Raw genomic sequence first — 25,609 nt, forward strand, 5'->3', positions numbered from 1 at the left:
TTGTCTTTTTTGTCTTATATCGTTATGAACACGGCAGAGTGCCGAATATGCAAAATTGCTGTTCTGAGTAAACGGTGTTTGAAAATCTTGGTACCATTCCATTGGTCCTTCTAAAAATTTAGAACATTCCTGAGCACTCATTTGAAATTATAGAAGTGTATGTACACGAATTATTGGCAATAATTGCATGTTTTGAAATATCCCTCAAAACATGTTTTAATTAACAGCTATTCAGCTTTATGCTGTATCCAAAATATCTCTACCACTGCTCAGAGAGAGGTCGAATACGCATTCAACTACGTGTAAACCAAAGCACGCATTTTTGATTTGGGGCATTTGTGTAGAAATTACTGGTTGTCCTAAGGCTATGTAGACTTAACTTGCTATATAAGTTATAAATAGTCATCCCTGTAATATTTAGCAAAACCTCAAGGATTTTAAAGCAAGACTAACAATATTGGCCAATATTTTGCGTATGATTTTCCGGGATTTTTCCAATTTCACAGGCGCGCACTCGCATTATTAAACCACAGCAGTATCATGTGGGGAATGTTTGTACTTATTTTGTTATCACTGGATAAAAGATACCTACAGCTATACGTTGGTATCAAATATATTAATAGTACAGGACATGTAATATAGAAAATTCGGGGTTTACCGCTATACAATACTATAATTTCAAGTTTTAGGGGCCTGAGCTTTCGATCCTAGGATCTTTATCAAAGGCAGAGTGACAAGACAACATACAAACATGCATATATGTGACACGATCAAGGGAAATGAGTCGGATGTCGCTAATATTGATTTTGAGATATTGGCAAAGAAAGGGTTAAAATTCTTTTGTTTTAATATTATTTTCAGCGATTGATAAATTGATGTAACTCCACAAAGAAAAGTCATGTCATGGGGTTTTCAGTTTCTGAAAGCTTCAAATGTCCTCTTTAAAATCATATGTAAAACACATTTCCGACCAAGATCGACATGTGACTCATTCCCCTTGATCATGTCACATATATAGGCACATCGACATAAAGGAAAAGGAATTTAGCAAGACAATAGAAGACATGAGTGTTTCTTGGGAAACCGACACCGTCCGTGCCAGCAGGGAGAAATTCTGGATGAAGCACCTTCGTACCATCCTAACTTGTTTTTCATTATCATAATAATTTGCCCCCCCCATTAATTTTTTTTTCCTAATTATTTCAAAAATATTTTCCCTCCACTTTATTATTTTAGTTTTTATTTCCTATTTACATCTATCATTATGCAATATGTTCATGTATTTGTATTTTTACCATTCATTTTCATTTTTCTATTCAACCCATTGTCTTCATTCATATCCTTATCCCTCTTACTTCCATTCATGACATCCCACTTCCTGCCCCTATTGATATTTCCCAAGAATATCTTTGATAAATATCCTGCTAGGATTGAAAGCTCAGGCCCCTAAAACTTTGAAATTTTACTTAACAGGCTATTTTTGTTGATAAGCAGTTTACAACAGCCCACTTTTTAACGATACAATACTATAGATCAATATGATTTGTACAGCTAAGTATGCGATTCGTCTCTCTGCCGAATTCATTTTTCGCACTTAGGCGCGATTCGTCCAAATCAAGATTTCAATAACTATGTCGGTGAGTAAGATTTACCATTAATTTTTGGTGGAAACAAAAGATAACCCGAACCATAATCATAAGCATACAAAAACTCAATTTGCTCAAAATTCTCGATTCGTCACTCTGCCGAATTCACAACGATATGTACATAGTATGTGTGATAATACATGGGAAATTCCCTTGGAAATAACACTAATAACAGCTACATAACATTTACCTTTTGCAGAGGCACCAATGGGTATCATTTCCTCTTGAGTCTCTATATGTACTCCAATGATATTTGCCGATACTAGCCATCCAGCTCCTTCCCTGGCTTCCATTTCTAAAGTTTCCACTGCAGACTCAGGCAGCTCAAAAACTAGAATTATGCATCCTTCCCCATAGCCATTATATTTTACTAGGACGGGCTCAAGTTTTAAACCCACAGCAATTATATGCCTGTACTCTTCAACTGTTTCATTGGTTGGATGAAGCTCATGATTTTCAATCTTGAATTCCACATTTTGGTTTCCCGCACCTTATAAGAACAATTAGTAAAAATGTGAAATTTAAAAAAAAAAATTCATTATGCTTTTTCACTGGTACATACATACATGTTTAAATCAAATCTTTACAAGTTACATATGTGACCGTACAGTACGAATGAGACGTAAATGTCCTCAATTGTATTCTGAGTTACAGTGTAAAATGGGCATGAAGGTCGTATTCATAGGTACCTCAATTTGGTGCTACGTGTACCTCATTTAATGAGATACACGTAGCACCAAATTGAAATACCTATGAATATGACCTTCATGCCCATTTTACACTGTAACTCAGAATACAATTGAGGACATTTACGGCTCATTCGCGTTGTACGGTCACATATAATGTTGTCATAATAATAAATTAGACCACCGCACTCCACCTTCCAAAGCAACGCACCGCCCAAACGCAATTCACCAATCAGCAACCATGGACTGTGTACGCATCCGAAATGCAACAAAAAGGGCGACACAACTCATGCAGAGCATCACCCCCTCCCCACGCACGCTGCTTCACATGTTGCTGACACGTGCACACATCCCACCTGATGCAAACACCACAAAAGGCATAAGTGTGACACCCTTCACCCAAATTGCAACACCTTGGGTCAACACAATAGAAATAAAGGTGGATCCTCTGCAGCAAAAACACCAAAGACAATGTGTCAACAGAAGACCTGGTGGTGCCATGGCTCTGGTTGTCCGAGTTAAAAAAACAAACAAAATGATTGAGATCAAGGTCATTAAAGTCTAATTTACACCTACAATAGAAATTCAGATTACTGATCTATTCTAAAAGACAAAAGCAGTAAGCTAACCTCTCACAGACACTCCTTAAATCCAAAGTCAGGGTAGTGAAGCATGAATTTAGTAGCCGTCCTCTGAATGCCTTCAAAAGCTGAACTTTCAGAGGAGCATTGAAACCTACATGTAATAGTGCATTTTATTTAACTCATACAAAGATTCTTGACATTTGATTGGCCAATATTACTATTTATTATTTTTGCTATTTTTAGCAAAAAAAAAGACTATTGCACTAGTCCGCGCGAGTGCAATATACAATTTCCCATTGCACTCATGCCTAGCTACCATAGCAATGCTGACAAATGTGAGCATATACATGTAGTGCTCAAGGTGACCACCTCAACTTGCCACTTAGGTGTAGGTGTTTTAAAATTAAGTGGAAGAAAATGAATTTATACATGAATGTTTTTATTCATTCAATGGAAAGAATATTTTCATTCTGTGAAATATGAACTGTTACATTCAACTTGGCAAAGTCTTGTTGAATGGAACTCATGAAAATATTGTTTCCATTATACTCGTAAACATTTGATATCTGTAATATCATCCCATTTTTCTTTACACTTGCTCACAATAAGACTGATATGCCGATTCCAAACACAATTACAACTGTATCAATATGACTAAAAACTGTACCATTCATTTTGTAATTAAGTCTATGTTAACCTTTCCCTTGACATAGAAATAATTGGGCATTTTGATGGATGATATTGCAAATATTGTATCTTAATGAAGGAGATGCCAATCAGCAATGCTGACAATTAATCTAAAACATTTTGAATTATCTTAAAACAAGGACAGAGTTGAACTATGTTGAACTATAGGGTGGAGCTAGCGCTAGTGTTGTAGGTCTTGAGGCCAGCTTCAGTCTTGAGACTAGCTAATCCTGGTATTGGTCTTGGACCTGCTGGTATTGGTCTTGGTCTTGGCCCTCATGGTCTTGGAGTCTCGGTCCGGCCATCTTGAGACCAGCAAAATTACACCATTTTGATTGTGGGCAGTAAGGTTGACCAAAACAGAAGATGAACTAAATCACAAATTTACAATCTAACCTCAAGACCTACTCATTTATTTATGATTAATTAATTAGGCATTTTGTCAATGTTTTCATTTTCCTGAAAATAGTAATGTAAACAAACTCATTCTTCACAATCATTGAGTTACTTACAGCTTCTGTTCCATTCCATGAAGAACATATTAAAAGAGTTTTAGCTTTTACTATATTTTCTTAATTATAAAAGTGAAAGTTCTGGGGGAAGAGAAAACTTTCATTCCATGTATGTACTAGTAGATGCATCTGCTTAGAAGCATTCTTTTACCTTTTGGCAGACACAATTATTACCATTTAACTTGCTAAAGGTTTACTTGAACCTTTATTGCTATGTTTTGAATCCATAATTTTAAAAAAATTGACCCCTTGTTGGCCCCTTGTTGAAAACCTAGTGGCAAATAAATGATTCTAAGGTCCATCACATACCAGTCACTGAGATATTTATGAATCTTTAATGTGTATTGATTTCAAGCCCAATCTCAGTCTTGGTCTTGGACATGCCGGTCTCAACTATAACACTGGGAGCTGGGCAAATCATTAATATAACAAGAAAAAGCATTGCGCCTAACTTGATCCCTGTGGGACACCTTGGACAGGGAACCAATCAGAATTACAACCATCAACAACTACCCTTTGCTCTCTACCCGACAAGTAGGCCTATACCACTAAAGTTTTGAATGAAAACCAAATAATTACAACTTCTGAATGAGTATAAATTTGACAGCTTTAATTTTGAAAGATCTAAATAAAGCATTTCAACCTGCCCAGCTCCATCCATAATTGATGATATTTCATGACACGCAGAAAGAAGCTGAGTTCAGTCCTTAACAAAGCCATGCTGCAAGCAGTGAAATTGATTTTTGATATGAGTGAAAACAATTTCAAACAGTTCTTCCTATGATTTATATACAGGGTGTCCCAGAATGATCTGTACCGGGAAAGATGGAATTTTTTAGGTATGAAGGGCATGTTGAATGGTCATCTTGTCTTGCATTTTTAGTTCTACATATATTTAGCTTTCTCAGATTTTTTAGATTTTAAAAATTGGACGTTTCTAGTAGAAGTTATAGAAGATTGCGTAAAATGGTGAATTCTAAGTTTTGACAACGCAACCTATTTTGAAAATCTGTAACATTACTAACCGTTCAGCACAAAGTTATTTGGAAAAAGTTATGCAGGTATTTTAGTTGTGCCCTGTTCATATTTCCACTAAATAGCCGATATCTATCTATTATTTATGACGTTATTGAAGCAATCATTATATGGAATTAAGGATTTGTGGCCTAATCCCATTCTCTCTTTGGCGGTAGTTTTAAATATAGTTAATGTGGTGTGAGGTCCATGTCATTTGAAATGCTTGCAGAGATCGAACTGGTTGTGGTACAGAAAAGACGTCTCCTCAATTTACTGTACAGTAGCGTGGATTTCTTTCAAAAACTTACTGGCAAACCGGCAGCTATGTTGAGACGCAAAGAAGATTCATTAGACGATATTGTATAACGTAAAGAAGTTTGACGAGCACGGAACTGTCAGGAATCGGCAGAGTGAAGCTTCAGGTGCTCTTAAGACTGTAATAACTAGAGCGAACATTGCAGCTGTCCGGCAAGCTTCAAGGCGTGACCCCAACAGTAGTTGTCGTCGAAATGCTGTGCCAAACATCCCACGTTCTTCATTTAATCGTATCGTGCCATTTTTCAAAGGTATGCGAGTCGTTTTTCATCGATTTTACATTATTGCATGCCACACCAAAACAAATAAAGGTAGCGTGCTGAAATTAACAGAATAAGTAGGAGACATGACCAACATTATAATGCTGGTATCAAAAATAGATACACTGCCCGTCTTCTATTTTTAGTTATTTTTGCAAACACAGTACAAATCATTCTGGGACACCCTGTATATATGCAGAGCAAGGACTGACAGGCCTGTAATCATAACTGAACACCCTTTTTATATACCGGTACAACATTAGCTTTTAACCAGTCATTGGGCAACTCCCCAGACTGAAGAAAATAAACACAGCCAAATTAAAAAGTCTCCAGTAGTTCCATCCCCATTTAATTACTCAGAGTCTGATGAGTTTATGGCAAAATCATTTTTATAATAATTTACCAAATTTGATATCAAAAGTTTAATCATGTTAGGTATTGGCAACATATTGATTTTCAAAGCATTTAATGATTATATATAGAAGTAAAAAAAATAGCAAAATTGCATGATTTACCTCATTACGAAGCCCTTTTGTGTCCCACCAAAAATTTACCAAGTGAAAGTTTTTTAATATTTATCAACTTCAAAAAATATATAATTCAGTTTTAATTAATGCTGGTGCAGTATTTAAATCAGCTACCAAAAAGAAATTGGTCAAATTCATTACACATTTTAAGATATGGAGCAAATAAGTTTGGTGTCCCGCTTTTACGTGGTTTACACACGAAACCTAATAATTCCTAATAAATTCAGATTCAAGCATCTGGTACGTGATTTGTTGGTTTTCCCAGGTCCAAAAACTGCATAGTAACATAAAATAACAAGAAATTTGAATAGAAATGGTTAATTTCTAAAGATGTATTAGTATTTTCATTTTGGTGTCCCATTTACCATGTGATTCTTATAATTTTCACAAAATGCAAGGTGATTTGCACCAGTATACAATGTAGGTATTTTTTAAAGAAAATGTTTCAAAATTTCACCAAATTAAGGGCTCATATTGAAAAACCCTACCACGTTTTCACACAGAAAGAAGGCAGGATTCCCCTCGCTAAGCGCGCGCCTCAGGAAAGCTCGGTCATAAAACGGATGGATTATATGCATCAGTGACATACCCTGCCCAGGATTTTAACAAAAAAAGGCTAGCACAGGAAAGCTGCAGGATGGCGCACACCTTCCTGTGTAAGGGAATTTCAATATGAGCCCTAAGGGAATTAAGAGAATTTACTATAGTTTGGTTCAACTCAAGTTCGGTAGTGACGTCAATGCTTTTTTGCGGTTGCGCCGCAAGCGTGCCGACAAGCCGCCCTGTACGCGTGCGTGGATACTCGGCGCGTTTAACTTTACGCGCGCGATTCGATATTGCGGCGAGCAAAAGACACACCTACGTCACTACCAAACTTGAGGTGAACCAAAGTATAAACTGAACCACTAAATTGTACTATTGCAACAACTGCTACTTTTAGAATTCAGGTCTAAAAAGTGCATGTCACAAGTTGGCCTTCACATTTATGGAATCACACATATGAAAAAACATATATACCTATATACTCCACACTATAATAAACAGAGGCCCTGCATGCTTTTTTATTGATCAACTTCAATCACAGAATTAAAACCAGAGAACCAGGACTCAACCGCCATCTTGATACAGGCATGGAGCAAAAATTGGGGGTATTCGGTTTCCCGCGGAATGCGCTCGAGGCATTCGTTGTCATGCAACCGCGACATTGATGATGGGCGCATTTGAGAGTCGCACTTGATGCGACCTGCACGCTGGTACCAAGACGCTTCAGATGAGACGCAGAATTGTTTTCGTTTGTCTCCGCGCACCGTCGGCAAGGACCCGAATACCCCAAATTTCCTCCCCAGAGCTGACGGCTCAATTGTATGTGGTGGTATAGGGAGTCCCGGTTCTCTTTCTCTAATTCTGTGACTTCAATTCATACACTACTATATTAAACCAGCCAATCAGAAAAGTGGTTAGAAAAGTACACAGAGTGCATTGATGGTGTATAATACGCACTCCATGTACTACGCGCAGTGCTTTTGCATTTTTGCATAATTTTGTTATAAACACAGCAAAAATCATGTGTTTTTTTCTTGTGTATGAAAGGTTAACGAACATGCATGTATTACATGTTGCTCAAGAAATTAGACAAAATAATGTACTTGCACTGATGTTGATGCATCTATGCACAAGCCCAGAACAGAACTGAACAGCTGATTATGGTTATAGTATTACAGGGCAGTACATGTACATGCAGGGCCTCTATTGGGGTGATATACCCATATGTAAAGGAAATTTGTTATGGTCTTACCAGAGGCTTCTGCACGCCTAATATACAATGGTTTGGTACTTAATTCTGCTGCATAATCTGTCACAATCTGCTCCAAATCAGTATATCCCAATCTATGGAAAAGCATTACTGGATATACCAGGTTGTTTTCACCTAGCAGTTTATGCTTCTCCATACATAGCAATACACTGAGATTGGTACACTGATGTATGGGTAAGAGTTCCTCTTGTGTTATTCCATTCCTACCTGAAGCTGAGATGAAAATACAATTTTGCAGAAATATACATTACACACACACAATCACAACATTAACAAATTTATATGGCACATAAAAGTGTATCCCACAACATCAGTGTTTTACAAACTTTTGTCCAAGAACTACTCAGAAAGATTTACTCAGGCCAGAACACCATGCAATTATTGTGGCTCGATCATGATCATAAAAGTTCATCATGAAGAGATGTTTGGGGTGTAATTGATGGGCGCTAGTGACCAGTACTCGATCGGTGATGCTTATTTAGACATGAAAGCGTAGGGGGAGGAACCCAAATTACAGCACTTGATGTGACCAGTTTTCGTCAATGCAGATTTGTTGTTGGACTAAGACCGTGTGTGCAATGTGGGTATTTTTTGTGGGTGTCAGAACTGCAAAAGTGTTGCCTGGAGAAAAGTTGCAGCTCAAATTTTTTTTTATGTTATTGAGGTTGTCACATGTTTTGTAAATACAAAATATCGACTATACTTAGTGCACAGCTAGTCTATAGGGAACCCTGTGTAATATTCCTGATCAATAATCTCCATTTACGGAGTGCATCCTTTATATAGAAACCACAGAATTAAATTGGAGAATTAATTAGGCCTCTTTTTTCGCCCTATCTGCCCATGTAATGTTGCTGCCATTTTGAATCGGCCATGCATTATCAAAACCATGCATGTGGTAAAGAACAAATACAAACATGCGTCCAAATTTAATTTCCTGCTGCTTTACTTGGGAGCTTGTCAACTGCATCTAAGAAGTGATTATGAGTTCATGCTAAAGATGCCAAGATACAGGTATGGCGCATCCGACCAATAGTTACAAATCATATCAATTGCATTTATGAGCGTACACAATGTACCAGAAGACCCCAACCCTCATGACTGATTTAATATGGCAGTGATTCCAAATTCTCTTTTGGGTATATTTTAGTAAAACAAAATTGGTAGGAAAGAAATTAAACTGGTAAATTTTACCGCAAAACAAGGCAGTTCTTGAACCACAAGTGTCACCTGCTTTATGCTTTTTACCCAACAAGTTGACCTCTAATGACATTTGGTCTCAGTATGTGACCCTGAACTCAACCATTCCATGAAAGTTTCCATATTGCAGCTATATTACTCAAGTTTGGTTGCATATGGATTTAAACAATTCATGTGAGAGCATTTGTTCATTTCGTCACTGGGCGGGAAAAACCTCGTATGTACTTTTGGCCCTTGAACATGGATAAAGCCTTGCAGGTGTAGACTTTATATTGAAGAGGTTGCTTCATCCATGTTCAAGGGCCAAAAGTACATGCAGGACACACCTCAAATTTACTTTTGGCCCTTGAACATGGATAAAGCATTGTAGGTGTAGACTTTATATTGAATGGTTTGCTTCATCCATGTTCAAGGGCAAAAAGTACATATGAGGTTTTTCCCGCCCAGTGACGATTTTATCTGTATTTCTGTTATTTATTTAGAGAATAAACAATACAAATTTTTGTTTTTACTATCCTCTACTGTGTGATAAACGACAGGCAGGTCCAATAATTTGAGTAGCGGATGCCGGTGCACACCACCCACCAACTATCCAATATTCCATTCCGTCGGATAAGATGGGGCCGTTGATTCATTTTAAGTGGTCTATGAAGGGCTAGTCGGCAAATCATGCATCTGCATGCAATGTACTGATGCAGTACTGTCTGTCCTGTGCTTGAGTGTTACTCAAAGTTTCGGTGATATTAAAAAATGTATATAAACGTTCAGAATATTTTAGTATTAAAACTTTCCAGGGATGACATTTTTCAGTTTTTGCAACCATATGGTAGCAAAATACCATATATTATAAAGGTAAAATCATGCATGAAAATTGGCCCTCCAAAAGGCTAAAACCTTGGAGTTTCTTAATCCTAGAAGCTCTACCCTCCACTTGTCACTATATACGAGGGTCATTCAAAATGTTCTACCTCCACCCTCATATCTCAGCTCCTTCAAATAGTAGCCTTTTCATATATTCAATGATTGTAACCTAGTGTCTTATCTAACTTGTAAGAAAATTTTGTGTCAATATCTTTTTTCATCAGTTGTCAATGGTTGTAGCCGAAGTTAAAAAGGAAATGAAGAAAATCTGTATATACATCTTCAAGGAAGGCATAGTAGACCAACTTGAAATGACCATAAAATACATGTACCATTTGGTCACTTCAGATGGCTTAATTTGAAGCTGACATACAAACAAAATGTTTATCACAAGGCTACAGCAATTCAGACCCTTATTTTGCCCTCTGACATCGACCCCTTAAAGGTTTGCCTTTTTAGATGTTGAATGGGTCAGACAAACAAAATTGGACTTCAAAGGTCAGCACTACCCGTAATTGGCTGTGAGTTCAATTGGGTTGGCCAGAGTCAGACATGTTTCCTCTTGAAAGTCACCTCCCCCATGACCTCCTAAAAAACCCTGACAATGTCATTGGGGAGGGGAAAACTGGATTGCCCTGGAGTGGGAGTGGGGTATTATAAGAGGGGGGTAAAGTTTGAGAGAGCAAGAATAGATGGAGGGGAGAGGGAGATCAGGGAGGGGAGAATATGGGGGAAAACAGGAGGGGAAGGGGAGAGAGAGAGATTGAGGAGGGGAAGAAACAAAAAATTGGTGTTTCACTACGCTTTGTGTCGTTAAATAATCCCTGTTATTGTTAAGGAGCTCATCGCCTTGCGAGTTCATTCATGTCTATTCAAATGAAGTGCCTAAGCGTGGAGTCTTTTGTCTTGAAGTACTATCACCAATAACCCTCTTGACCAAACAAAAAGTTTGATGCAGTCTGGAGATGCAGTCTCTTACACATGCCCTTCATTTGATCGCCCATTGATATACATGTCCCGAGTATAAGCGACAAGATGCTATGGTGCAGTAACCTATCAGACGTTTGCATTGAAGTAAATCTGAGCAAGAAATTCAATCAATATATTTGAAGTTGCTGTGGAAATTAGGGTAATTTTCAAACTTCATTTCGCACACTCTCTAATATTTGACAAGATGCTTCAAAATACATTTGACGGTATGGAGTCCAAATGTAGTCATGGTGTGTCACAATTAACAAATTGTAAAACTGCTTCTAAATAATATACATTTTAGTATCTTTTACTTCCTATTTACCTGCAATCAGAAAGCATATTATTTTCTGTAATCTCTCTGGACTGATGGCTTCCATAAGCTTATGTCTGAAATCCAGAAACTTGTGTGGATCATCACATATTGCCATAGCAGCAATGTCTGTAGCTGGCATCACACCATCGGAATCTGTCAAAAAGTAAAACCAACATATTTATTAGTCTCAGAGTACCAATCTTCTTGACTGTAGCAGGCCTAAACTAAGTGATGAAAACACATGCAAGAGTTACATAAAAAAGAAGCTCAAGTGGGGCCAGCATATGCACTGACAGGGTCTTAGCTAGCCACCCGTCCTTTTGGTCGGGCAGTTTAACAGACAAAATTAATGCCACACTCCCTAATTAGATCAAAATATATCACATAATGGGGTGCACAAACAGACGGACGAAAGGGGGACACACACATTTTTATAGCCAACTACACCAAAAATATGTGTATAACGGCATGCATAATTTGCATATAGATTTGTTTTGAGCAAATAGAGCTGGGTATATGGGTATATAGTTTTGCCAAAATATTGTGTTTATTCACTGACAATCTTCTAAAATGTTATGTAAAACTGCTTTTCTTCCCCTCAAAAAGTTTATTTTGTTTAAAAACAATGGATTTCAATGTGTTCTCAATGTATCAACTTAATCAAGAGAAATATGTTGGGAGATCTGCAGAGATAGTCATGCATGATAAGGTTCCAAATTTGGCATATAATACTTCAAAAGATACTGCACTCCTCAGTGATCCAGGAGATTTGAGCTCCTTGTCAAAAATTGAGCTCCACGATTTTATAGAAATGAAGGTCGGTAATGAAGTATAACTTTTTCGCTTTGTGTACAACGTACTCTAAGGGCCCTCGCACTGGATCCTTTTCCAGCTGTACTCCAGTAACACACTTGGATATTTAGAAGTCACACTTTCTGAACCTACATATACTGACCTTTAAAGAGCCTGGTAAAAATCTTGAAAATTTTAATTTTTATGTCAGTAACATTACTTTCTTGAGGGGGGATTAGTGTCATTCTCTGTCCAGACAGGGGATTAACTGCATCATATCCCACAATGCCTACAGTGTACATGAGCATTCATTCAGGGCTGGCCCTCAATTGCATGAGTTTTTTACATTAAGCATACATATATTTATAGTAGAGAATTTCACATATGATGGGATATCATATGGAGTAATATGGTATGTTGGCTTGACACCAATGTACTCACTTATCTAGCCACATTTTTTGGGTGCCCAACAAAATGGCTCTTTAATGTATTTTATATGAAAGAGGACCTACAAAATGACATACCAAACTTTCTATAATATGTAAAATATGAACCATGAAAACATGATGCTCCATATAACAAAGTTTTCATTGTAAAAATTCCAAGAAAAAACTCACGTTTTCCATACAGTTTCGGCAATCCTATCTGTTGCCTTTCTCAATGGTATATGCCAATAGATCCCTTGTTGGATGGTATGACGTCATCGGAAGATGATGACGCCCTCAGGATCAATTGGTCATAGACGTGACTCTCAGTTGGAAGGCCCCCTCGTCGCCGCTCATTAGGCTCTCTTTCATGCTTGGTCGGGATTTCCTCCGGATCCAGATGGACTCCCTTATCCATCTGGTGTTTCTCGTGTCGTCCGTAGCTAGAATTTTTGGATTGTCCCAGTTAATAAGATGGTTTTCTTTACTGGCATGTTCTGCAATTGAGGATTTCATTTCAATTGACTGCGAATCCTTCCGAGTTGCCCTGGTGTAATTTTGGGCCATCATTTTTTCCGATTCAACTCTGTGCTCTTTTTTTCAAGTACCGAACCGGCGACCCGTTTCGCCTACATACGTTTTGGGGCAATTATGACAAGGGATTTCATAAATGATGCCGGTTTTGTCGTCCATGTCTACCTTGTCCTTCGGATGTACTAAGAGCCGCCTTAAACTAGTATGTGGTTTAACAGAAGACGCGATGTTGTGGGTGTGTAAAATTCGCTGAACACGTTCAGTCACCCCCTCAATATAAGGGAGCGTAACATTTGCCCTAGTTTTGTCCTCAATTGTCTTGCTAGCGGTCTTTTTCTTAGGTTGTTCTTTTTCCTTCTTAACCTTATCAATGGCCCAATTAGGGTAGCCACAATGTTAAGAGCTTTCTTTATGCGGTCTTCTTCTATTTTCTTGTCCTCCTGTTCTGTTACAATTTTATCTTTTCTGTCCAACAAAGTTCTCACCACCCTAGCTAGTTTGTGATGTAATGGGTGGGCGGAATTGAAATTCAGATACTGATCTGTGTGCGTCGCTTTTCTATAGACCAGAAGTTTGACACTACCATCTGGTTTACGCACTATGAGCGTGTCCAAAAATGGTATTGACCCGCTTTCCTCCGTTTCATAAGTGAATTTTAGGTTGCCCGTATCATCCACTTTATTCAGATGCTCAGTTAACTGCAGTTCAGTGTCTTTCTTGACAATTTCTAAAATGTCATCAACATATCTTTTGAACAGTCTCGGTTTACAATTAAGAGGAGCCGTTACTAACGCTATCTGTTCTAAGTGTTCCATGACAATGTTAGCAATAATCGGGGAAACTGGGCTGCCCATAGCCGCTCCAAATTTTTGGCTGTATAACTGACCCCGATATGTCATATATGTGGTTGTAAGAATGAACTCGAGCAAATTTATAATGTCATCAACTGAGAGGATAGTGCGAGACGCAAGGGTTTTATCATCAGTTAATCTCTGCCTCACAATTTCAAGTGCTTTGGGGATGGGGCCTTCCAACTGAGTCACGTCTATGACCAATTGATCCTGAGGGCGTCATCATCTTCCGATGACGTCATACCATCCAACAAGGGATCTATTGGCATATACCATTGAGAAAGGTAACAGATAGGATTGCCGAAACTGTATGGAAAACGTGAGTTTTTTCTTGGAATTTTTACTATGAAAACTTTGTTATCTGATAATTGTATTCCTGATGAATCTCTTCAATAATGATGCTCCATATTTCGTTGTCTATATCACATACTGATTGTTGATGAAAACCTAGTAATGCAAATATTCCATATTTTCAATGTTATTCACTTATCACTATCAGAGCATAACTTATTCTGCAAAAAATCAATATTAAATAAAATATGTCACTACGTGAAAAGGACTAATGACAATTTCGCCATATCGGGAATATCCCGATTGTAGACAAGATATCATCACAGCATCACCATCTGCTGAAGACACTAGTCGGACTAGTGAAAACGTTCCAGGTGAGCGAAAAATAGTGTAGTGTTGAAGTTAAAACTTCATTCATTTTATCTACCACTACGTATGAATATCCACTCGTATAGACCACTTGGCATGTGACGTCATTGCCCGGCAGTATGCGTGCGCATTATGACAATTTACATTGTTCTTTGCCCTGCAGTGTGCGTACGCATCATAGTCTGCTAAGGGCACGTGCATTTTAAATCGCCCACCACATTTCATACAGTACAAGAAAGCCATTGATCAGTGTAGTGGCTCGTTCGAGCATATCGATAGACGAGTCCTCGCCTTTGTTGATAAACAGTGATGTCAAGTGGTCTATAGTTATATAATTGTTCCGATATTTTTCCAGTAGACTGTCACACAGCTGGGCACTTATTTTCATTCATTCTCTTCTGCACAGGTTCTTAAAGACACAATACCCCAATAGATTAATATTTCTTCTAACCACCAGCTTCATTATATCTCAATTAATATAAGAGCAGGCGACAGTTCAAGCCCAGCTTGGGGCACATCTTTTCAGCTTTTGCACTGGCTACTCTTACAAAGGTACTATAAAATCCATCAATTGGATTCTGAAAACTTTTTATCAGGCTATGAAAGAAGTTTGTTTGTAAACAATATTATAACTTACAAAACATACTCACTTGTATGCTTCCCTATTAAACACTCTTGTGGATGATTCATCAAGAAGTGATGCATTTGGTTTACTTTCTGTTCCATTGGGTACAATAATGCTCTCTGCATCTGTGGTGTGAAGTTTGAGGCACTGACCTGCAAAACAGTAAATAAAGAGTGCAATATAAGCTACCATTTGATGAAATCATCCAGTGGTGTAGATTTCTTTTTGACATTGGGGGGGGGGATGGGGTTTGAAAACAAATTCTTGAAGTATAGTGAATCCAGCACCTTTTGGCGACAGAATAAGTTCATGGTACGAATGTGCGCGAAGCGCCCGAAAAAATTTGCTATTTTGAAGCTAAACTGATGAAATATGGTGTGAAAGTGGAATTTGCACTTTTGGGGCTAAAATGGGCTAAAATGGGCAAATACGAGGTTATTTTGGTCAGAAACCCATATTCAGGCATCAACATTGGGGGGATGATTGTATGGATCATCCCCCCTGGCAAAATATTGGGGGGATTTATCCCCCATCCCCCGAGATCTACGCCTATGAAATCATCTGCTTTAGGATATATTGTGTTGATATTGGTCAGATAACATCTGACAGACGATTGCTTTCTTCCTCTCACAATTGATCAGGGTTTAATGTTGTTTAAGAAACTTATTTTAATAAGTTTCTTATCTGGAGTTTAAAAACTCCAAATGGTTTACATTTTAAGACAAATTAGTCATATAGATGAGTTGACTTCAATGTTTATCAACAAAGGCAAGGGACTGATATATTGATATGCTTGAGTGAACTGCATACAACCACTTCAATTTCAATAGGCTTATTGTGATGTGACAGGAGTTTTAAGAGCACAGGTCCTGAATGCACAGATAATGCCGGGCAAGGAACAATGGGAATTACTGACAAACTGCCTGGCAATAAGAACTCATCTATACATAATTTTCATATGAAAGTGTTTTGGAACATCAAAACTTTAACTGAAAATTCCCATTTTTTTGGTATGGCAAAAATAAACACTTTAGGAAGCCCTTTTACCTGTTGAAAAACATGTCATATTATGGAAATATAAACATCTCTTAGAAATAAAGGTATGGAAAAAATAAACTCTTCTGTAGAACTATACCCCAAAATCACACATTCCCCCACCCCCTTTATTGGCCATGGAGAAACAGCCCCTACATTCCTCCCGGCCCTCTCCGACATAGATATTATACAAATACAACATGTTTTGAATTGAGGGGAAGTAGTCAAAACTACTGGTCCCAAGGTGTTGGAAGATTTGACTACTTCCCGACGCATCAGCGGAGGAGAGTAGTCAAATCATCCAACACCGAGAGACCAGAAGTTTGGTATACTTCGCCGAAATTGAAAATTTTGTATTTGTTTTACTATACCTCATAAATATTTTCACTATCACAGGAAAAGTCAAAACACACCGATACCGGCCATGCTGGCCGGCATGGTAAAAAAAAAACATTTTGCAGACCAGTTTTTATTGGAGGATTTGTCTTCAATCAATTTATATTTATATTATTCTAATTGTCTTTTTAAGGGGAGACTGAACTTGTGAAATAGCCAAATAGAGCAAATATCATCATTTTGAGTTATTTCCAGATTAAAATGCTTTAGAAATAAAGCTATTATTTGCTTTTTATTTGAGTCCAATCGGCCATTTGGTTCTCAAGCAACAGCAAATCAAAGCGAGATAGACAACGCTAAAAACATTTTACCTACAGCGATACGTGCAATGTATTTCTTTTGTTTTTTGTTTTTCAAAGGGCGATGTTCAACAAAATTCAAAGATTAATGTTAATTATAATTAATTTTAAAACCATTTTAATGCAAATATTGTCTAATTGTTAAAATTATTGGTAATGACTGATGGTAAGTGTTTAAAAAAATTTTTAATCCATCATTACCGCAAATTCCTACCGATTTAGTAATACGTACATTACGTTTCTTTTGTATTTTATTGTTTTTCATGGGGCAATTTTTAACAAATTCAAAGATAAATGCCAATTAGATATTAATTTGGCTTTAATTTGTAATGCAAATGTTGATTTTAATTGTTAAAATTCTTATCACAGTTAATAGTATGTTTTTAGAATAGAAAATTTGCATAATTACCAATCGTTTTGCATATTTAGTGTTTCTAGACTTAAAATGATGTTTTCTGCCAATTGCGATTTTACGCAGGTTGAGAGGTTGCGTGCAGCTTTTCTCAGTAACGCTAACTCCGATCACTCTACAATTTGGCAGATATGTCATTGTCATATATATCTTGAATAACTCAGAGCCAATTTTGAATTAAACCTTTGTAACTATGGAAACGACCTAAATTTCATATTTTTTTCCCAAAAATGTCGATTTTACAATATTTAACGCATCGCAACGCACCGATTTGACCTTCTATCAAAAATCTGCTCTGAGTAAGTTTAGATAGACATGTCAGAGATCTATACCTACCTCATATGGTCACTATAGGACTGACCGTTACTTTAAAAGACTGCGCACAGACTCCCCCCTTAAAAAGATAAATATGGCATCCGTTACCATAGCAACCGCATATAAAATGTAATTTTTTTGCATGAAAATTAAAAGTTTCATCAAGATGCACCATCCCACCAAATATGAAGTTCATAACATCTTGTATTATTATACATCGGTAATATCGATACTGCAGCAGACACCATTTTCACGATAAACGCATCTGCAGAATCGCTGTTGTGCAGCATAATGCTACGTCTGAAGGAACAGTATGACGCGTGGGTCGAGGCACCATGTGGTAGTAGGGGTGCAGAAGTTTTAACTACTTCCCCGTGTGCGAGTAATAAATATTTATGAGGTATAGTAACATTAATTTACATTATATAAACATAGCTTCATCACCACTGGGTGATACATACAATATAGTGAAACTGTAATTAAATTTCTTACTTGCATTTCCTGTTTGGTTTTTTCTACATCAAACCTTCCTTCGCATAAGTTGCCAAGATAATTAGTGAACCTCACTAACATGTCAATATAGTTGTTGCGTTCAAACTTTGTGCATCTACTGGTTGGGTGATGATCGATCGGGCACCGGATATTCTTATACATCTGTATAAAAAAAAACAGTGTAAAACAGCTTCAAAACTAATATACCACTTTCTACATCACCACTGACAGCACACATTAAAAAATTTCACCAAAACACTCATTTTTATTTGCCCTACAGTTTGTTGAGTGGTTACAGAGTATGCTACATATATATATATATATATATATAAAATATTAAAAGGTGCATGGGATGGAGCTTATGACTGGCTTAGCCAATGTCTCACACATGTAGGCCTATTCAAGACCCGATGCATATGTGTGATGGGATAGCCATTCGATGACAGGTGGGTAAAATGGTAGGGGTAAAAAAAAGATTGCTGCCTTTTGACAAGAAAACGTGTGTATTTAGGATGTGCCATAAAGAAAAGAACAGAACAATACCTAAAAGTATCTGTTTTGATCAAATATAATTTTGTCAATAAACACCATTTTCCATGAGTTAATTTGTACTGGTGGGTATGCCCGTTGTCAGGTCGATGACAGAATGGACACACTTAACAACCTTGAATAATAAATTGTGACGAAACTGTCCGTATTGCTTTCAGGTTGTTCTGAACCATGGCATGTTTAAAAATGCCAAATTCCAGTTTTCTTGACTTGAATTCTATATTCATTAGTCTGTGTACTTAAACTTTGAACTGAAAAATTTTAGGTTTTTAATTTTTCTACCAAATTTCTATCATTTTTAAATATGGTATTTCACCCTTTTCCATCTGAAATCGTCCATATGGTCAATGGCGGGAAATCTTGCCAATCTCGTTGCTAACGATGTGCGTATTTTTGCCTCAACACACAGAGAGGTCAATTACCAGGCTATTGTCAGTAGCCTTAGTCGGATGTCCCTCGGCTCATTGTGTGTCTCAAAACTATTAAACAGGTTGGAACAAAATGGCCATGCGTGGCTGTGGATTCAACCTACCATGGCGATTTCCTCCATGAAGATATCGGGACGATGACACTGTGCGCCGCGCATGGAACCTTCACAACAACTTACATGACTGCAAGAATGGCCTGCCGGGAATTTCATACTTGCTGTAGCGGCTTGACAAACAATTATCCTCTTTTTCATGGAAAATTTTGCTTGGATTTTCCCAAAATGTACACGGAAGTTGTATCTTAATTATGACTGCGAGCTGCGCAAATTGCAGGAATCAAGATGATCACACATTTGAAAACACAGGCTGTTTGATTACTGTCCACTGCCACTTTTGATACAAAATGGCTATTTAAAACATGTTCATTTTCATGCATGTTTCCAATTTTTCGGTCAAGCATTGTAGTCCTACCTTCTATATAATTTACTTACCATATCTTCCAATTTGTGATTAGAATTTTGACAATCACAGCCAGGACAGTATCTCAAAATTTTTAGCAATGCACACACGTCAAAGTGATCAAAACTTGTCTTTGCTTCATGTTTGGGCAGATTTTTAATGTACACTTTTACAGCTTCTACAGGTGAGTCATGCAGTAGTATTGGATTAATGTGGTTCCAATAAAACATTTCATCTTTCCATTTGCCTCCTTCCAGTGCATGGCTCCATTTCTTACAACACTGACAAGAAGTAGTGGGTTGCCATGGGCACTGTTCTTTCCTCCTCCTCCTCTTATCTTCCCAAACTGTAGTTGGGCAATTGCCAGGGTTTGTACACCCATGTAATTTGTCCTTCAGTGACTTATGCCATTTTGTAACTAGTGTTTTAACTACAGGGCGTAGAGCACAGTCTCTCATCGTTCGAAAGGCATGTTCGGTTTCCATGAAGAATTCCTTGTTTGGATCGTCCAATTCAGCTGCATTTGCCATGCATATGGCGCCTGTTAATTAAAGAGGAATGTATCATGAGAATTGAGATGAAAATGGAAAATATTCTGTTGAGATATATTGCCAGATTCTAAGGAATTTCAAACAAGGCAATGCATCCTTATTCTCATACATTGCAGATGCATGCAACTATGGAATTAAGTGATGAGTATCCCCAGCAAGCATACATGCACAAGCTAAGCTCTTGTCGCAAACTTCCATGTTCATGTACAACAACAATTCAACATTCAATAATTTAACATATTTATATCAATTCATTAGAACAAAGTATTAGAACAAAGTTAACATGACATATGCTAACCATCAAAAGTATTTGGACACCTGGTAATGATGCAAAATATAAACAATAATTTGAATTTTTCCTGCTTTATATATTTGTACTGAATAGCCTTCTCTCATTTTCATATTTCCAGCACGATTTCCGTATTTAAATCCTTAACATAAACAAAAGTTCAGACAAGACAAAACAGATTGTGCAAAATCTTAATTTTTAAAACCTATATATGTGTACAGGATGCCGAGACAACCCTAGCTTTTCCTTGGCCTAATTATTATATTTGTTTTGAGAGCCAGAGGGATTGAAAGGAAAACTACATTTGAAACTTCAGTGATGTACAGCTGCCCTATGAGGCATCTAGTTATGATCCAGAACCACAAAAAAGGCCAGAAACTCTAAAAATCCAGATAGGGCAAGCCATTGACTTTTTAATTCTTGGGACAAGAGGAAATGTTTGAGGTATTGTTCATGAAAATGGAAGCATTTTAACATTTGGTTCCACTGTACATCAAACATATAGAGAAAGTTTGTGAACCTTGCCCTTTCACATCCATACATGTAGTGTCAGTATCAATAATTGGAGGTGCAATCTTTGTGACCAGACAAATAATTTGACATGACTTTCAAGCCAAATAAAGCATTTTTAATTGTTAACTCTGCATTATCTCTGTTGGCCATAGGCACATACTCCATCAGAAATTGGTCAAGGGTTCTAGATGTAGGTCTAAATCAGCGGCTGCGACCTTTATGTAGACAGATGGTAGATATTCACCAGGCAGTACAAAACATGCAATTCTTTGCCCTTGGGTCTGCCATAGGGTGCAGGCAATAGCAAAAGATTAATGCTTGATGGGCACAACTTCCTTTCTAGATAGGTATTGCAACCAAACAGGTAAATAGATCATAATAAGGTGGCACTAGTTAAAGCATGTCATTCAATATGCCCTGGAGGTGCTGTCCTGGGTCTGTTATGGTGTAGGGGTTAAAAGATTAACAATTTGCCATTTCTATATGAGCTATTTGTAGCTAAACATGGACAGATGGTACATCACAAAGCAGTACTAACATGCCATTCATTGCCCCAAGATGATGCATGGGTAACATGGGAATACCTTCTTTTTTATATAACATATTTACTGCAATTAAACTTGGACAGGTGGCAGATAATCATTGCAGTACTATACCATTCTTCTTCTTCCTATATACGTGCATACCTCAAATTGAGTATTGTCGCACAGGCTTAACGTGCACAGTTTTTTACCTATGCACGATCCTGGAACCTAGGATTGATTGCAGATATCAGAACCGGGATGGTCCCCTTCTCTTTTCGAATAGCTCTGACACTTAACGTGCACAGGGTTTGACTCTTCCTGTACACGGGACCAACAGCTTTATGTGGCCTCCGAATCACGGACAAAGCACATACACCACCTATATCTGCACGTGCTAAGCAGTGTATGGGGCGAGAAGAAATTCTTCAATTAAATTCTGAAATTAGTTAACTTAATTGAAGGATTCCAGACCATATAGGAACTTTTTGGGAGGGAAGAGAATTTTCACCTAAGGCAAGCCCAAGGCTCGCACCCTCATCGATCGAATCTCCCGGCCGGCAGCGCAACGCCTTAACCACTCGGCCATCTCGCCCTCAACAGTACTATTGCAGTACTATACCCTTATGTAGCGGTGACGTCAACGCATTGAGGCAACTCTTTCACACACAAATCATCTGGTGTAATATTGGGGTGTATAAAATTATATGAAAGTGTGTTGTTACCATTTCTCTTTTCATTTTATAATTTCATTACATGTATGCACCCCCTAACATGACTTACTCCCTATTCCAGAAAAATACAGTGCTAAATTTTTTAGATTAAAAAAATATCATCAAGTTCTGCCAAATGAACCATAGCTCAATCCTAATCATTCATTTAGTATTATAAAACTCATACAAAGTTTCTTGTCATTTGACTGGCCAATTATTGTTGATTATTTCTGCTATTTTTAGCGGCCAGCTGCAAAAGGACTATTGCACTCCATGCCCAAGCAATAGTCATTTTTCCATTGCACTGACGTGGAGCTACCATAGCAACACTGACAGACGCGCGAGCGTACATGTATAGCGGGAGTTTTTCACCTCGACTCGGCAATTATAGGTGCGGGTGTTGCTTCTAAAATAGATATTTTTGATTTATTTTGTTTTCATGGTGATTTATAAAATTAATTGGACGAAAGGGAACTTATGCGTTACATAAAACAAATATGGAATATTTTTATTCGTTCAATGGAAAGAATATTTTCATTCAGTGAAATCTGAACTCTTCTATTCAACTCCGCAAAGCCTCGTTGAATGGAATAGTCCTCATGGAAATATTCTTACCATCGAACTCATAAACATTCAATATTTGTATACTAACTGGAGATAAAAGAAAAAGTTCACATCTTAAAATTTCTTGAAAAAGAGCCAAAACATGCATTTTTGGCATGTTTTCTGACAATCAAGTCACAAAATTCAAAAGGTATAAAACATAAGGCAGGCTAAACATACCATTCATTGCCTGGGGGTGCTCCTCTAGATCTGTCACAGGGTACTCCTCTGGATTTGTCAGGGGATGCTCCTCTAGATTTGTCAGGGAGAGCTCCTCTGGATCTGTCAAGGGGTATAGAATAAAAGGTTAACAGTTGGGCAATAACTTCTTTCCTATATGCTGGATGGTAAATGGATGACAGGCAGAAGAAAAACATTGAATCAAGAGAAAAACATGTAGAAATCTCTACTTCTATATAGCTCTTGATCAGAGCCCTTGCAGTACCTTAGAAGATCCAGTGATCCCCAAGTAAAATAAACCCAAGCAAGTGACTAGTCATGCTAGTATTAGACCATGCATTCTGTAAAAAATTAATACCACTCCCAGCAGTACATGTACAGAGCTTGCCGAAGGCAAGCTTCACTACAGGCAAGCTACATAAGTCACCAACAAGTAAGTATAGGACCACTATGCAGTAGGACCACTATGCAGTAAAGATCACTGTCTACCTAGATATTGGTCTACAAAACCCACTAACCGCAAAAGTCCACTCACCGAGCGACCTACAGCTGGTCTTTACTATTAGTATCAGAGGGCATATGGCATGGTTTTTCATTTTTTTTTCTTTCAATTGGATGGAAAATAGGTTGGCTTTGGAGCAAAGCTACTTCTATAAAGTTAGTTTTAAAAACATGCATTTTTGGTGTGTTTTCTGACAATTGAGTCACAAAAATCAAAGACTTGGAACAAGTCTAAGCATTCAAAATCTTGAGTATATGCCAAATTAAAGTTTTGTTCTGATTTGCACTTTTTTGTGTTACTTTAATTAAATGATTGGTTATAAGAATGAAACGTGTCTTTTCCAAAATGCATAAACTGAAATAGTCTTTGTACAAGTCTTTGAGTTTGATTGTCACAGCATACTTATTTCCAAAAATTGGCTAAATATTAAAAGTCAAATTTTAAAAATGTGACTTTTATTGTCAGTTAGAACTGCAAGGGCAACATAATGAGCCATAATTACTAACACATTACCCAAATCAAAATGTTATTGTGTATACTTATACTTAATTTTTTCTTTAAATAGGGTCACCATGGTCATTTGCAGTCATGAAAACTCCCCTTATTCTAAAATGAACAAAACCTGTTTACAATTTCAGTTGCGCGTACTGCGTGGCGTATTATGCACTATGCTTACAATGTGCTAGTTATGCGCAGCTAATGTGCACCTCGACAAGCTTGTTAACGACACGGACTATATCCTCTACCGTGTGATAGAGGACATGCAGGAACTAATGAAATTTAGCGCTTACAAGCTAACCACAGCCACTGACTAAGAATAAAAAATATTCAGCACAGTATGAGCTTATTGGGGTGTAACAATAATATTAATTATGTTGGTGTTGGAGAACATTAATAGAATCCTTCTTTGATACCAAATTGGTTTCAATGATTATGTATCATGTGCTAAATTCCAATGGAATTATAAACTCTCATCACAGAAAATAATGAGTGTAACTATTCTAATGGTAATGACTCAAGATGATACCCTCCCCCTTCGTTACACGAGGCTTACGCATTTTGATATCTTTTGCAAATCTATCAAAATTCAGTCAGCATAGAATGTTTTGCCAAAGCCACACTCAATTTGTAATTTTTTACTTTCTATGTGTGTGTGTACATGTATAGGCAGGTGGTAATGTGAAGAGATGTTTCTTTTGGTGTGGGTAATGAGGCCTGGTGTACTGCAGATGTAAGTGGGAGTATGTGCGTCAATGTTTGCAACGACACACATTCAAACCATGCACCTACCTGCAAATGAGTACCCACATTATTGGAAAGTTTATTATTAACAGCATTATTTTTTAATTACCTGTAATGGACCTGACAGGAACCATACCTGAACCATGAGCTTGTTGTGTTGGCAGCTGAACTTGTTGAATCTGCTGGTGCTGTTGTTCATCTTGTCCTGCTTGTGCAGGTTGTTGAATCTGCTGCTGCTGTTGTTCATCTTGTCCTGATTGTACTGGTTGTTGTTGCTGCTGTCTGTCTTGGCGCTTTCTGGTCCTATGCCTACCCTTGCGAGTCATGTTGAAACTTCAGCAGAAATTAACGATTCCTAATTGATATTTGTGAACAAAAATTCAACATCACAATGCTAAAATCAATGTGCACACAAATGTTGGGTGGACTGAAAAAGATTGTGATCTAATTGACCAATTTCTGACTCAACACTCTGATTTGGACCAAGTGCCATTTTCTTTTTATGTGCGACACAGTTTTTTCTATCTATGCCAGGTCATGTAGATTACATGTAGCTCAATTTACTGCAGCTCAACATCAATTTTATAGTAATGATTAAAGCTCCCGCGCGTATAAGTAAAATCACCCGCTTTTTGCATGTTATTCCCGCACACCGTCATCGTCCCTATATCTTCGTGTCAAAAATTGCCGTGATAGTACGATGAATCCTCACGTTTTCAACAGCTACGCATGGTGATTTTATTCGAGATAGGCCGAGCGACTTAGGCTAAGCATACAATTTGAGATTTTGAGAGCCTGCCACACTGTTTCTATTCTATGTTTTTACGATT

The 25,609-nt window shown here is 37.5% G+C and overlaps 1 protein-coding gene across 1 annotated transcript in view; it reads right to left on the bottom strand.

Moving 5' to 3' along the window:
- Window positions 1-25,609, bottom strand: part of LOC140142922 (uncharacterized) — an 85,558-nt gene that overhangs the window by 56,862 nt on the left and 3,087 nt on the right. The window contains exons 2-9 of the mRNA XM_072164950.1: window positions 24,889-25,134; window positions 23,036-23,137; window positions 19,698-20,206; window positions 18,230-18,391; window positions 15,306-15,432; window positions 11,403-11,546; window positions 8,030-8,260; window positions 1,837-2,136 (exon numbers count right to left, since the gene is read on the bottom strand). Of these exons, the coding sequence (XP_072021051.1) occupies window positions 1,837-2,136; window positions 8,030-8,260; window positions 11,403-11,546; window positions 15,306-15,432; window positions 18,230-18,391; window positions 19,698-20,206; window positions 23,036-23,137; window positions 24,889-25,105 (1,792 nt within the window). The 5' untranslated portion in view covers window positions 25,106-25,134. The remainder of the gene's footprint in view (window positions 1-1,836; window positions 2,137-8,029; window positions 8,261-11,402; window positions 11,547-15,305; window positions 15,433-18,229; window positions 18,392-19,697; window positions 20,207-23,035; window positions 23,138-24,888; window positions 25,135-25,609) is intronic.

The sequence above is a fragment of the Amphiura filiformis genome, chromosome 20 (genome assembly GCF_039555335.1).
Source record: "Amphiura filiformis chromosome 20, Afil_fr2py, whole genome shotgun sequence".
Taxonomy (NCBI): Eukaryota; Metazoa; Echinodermata; class Ophiuroidea; order Amphilepidida; family Amphiuridae; genus Amphiura; species Amphiura filiformis.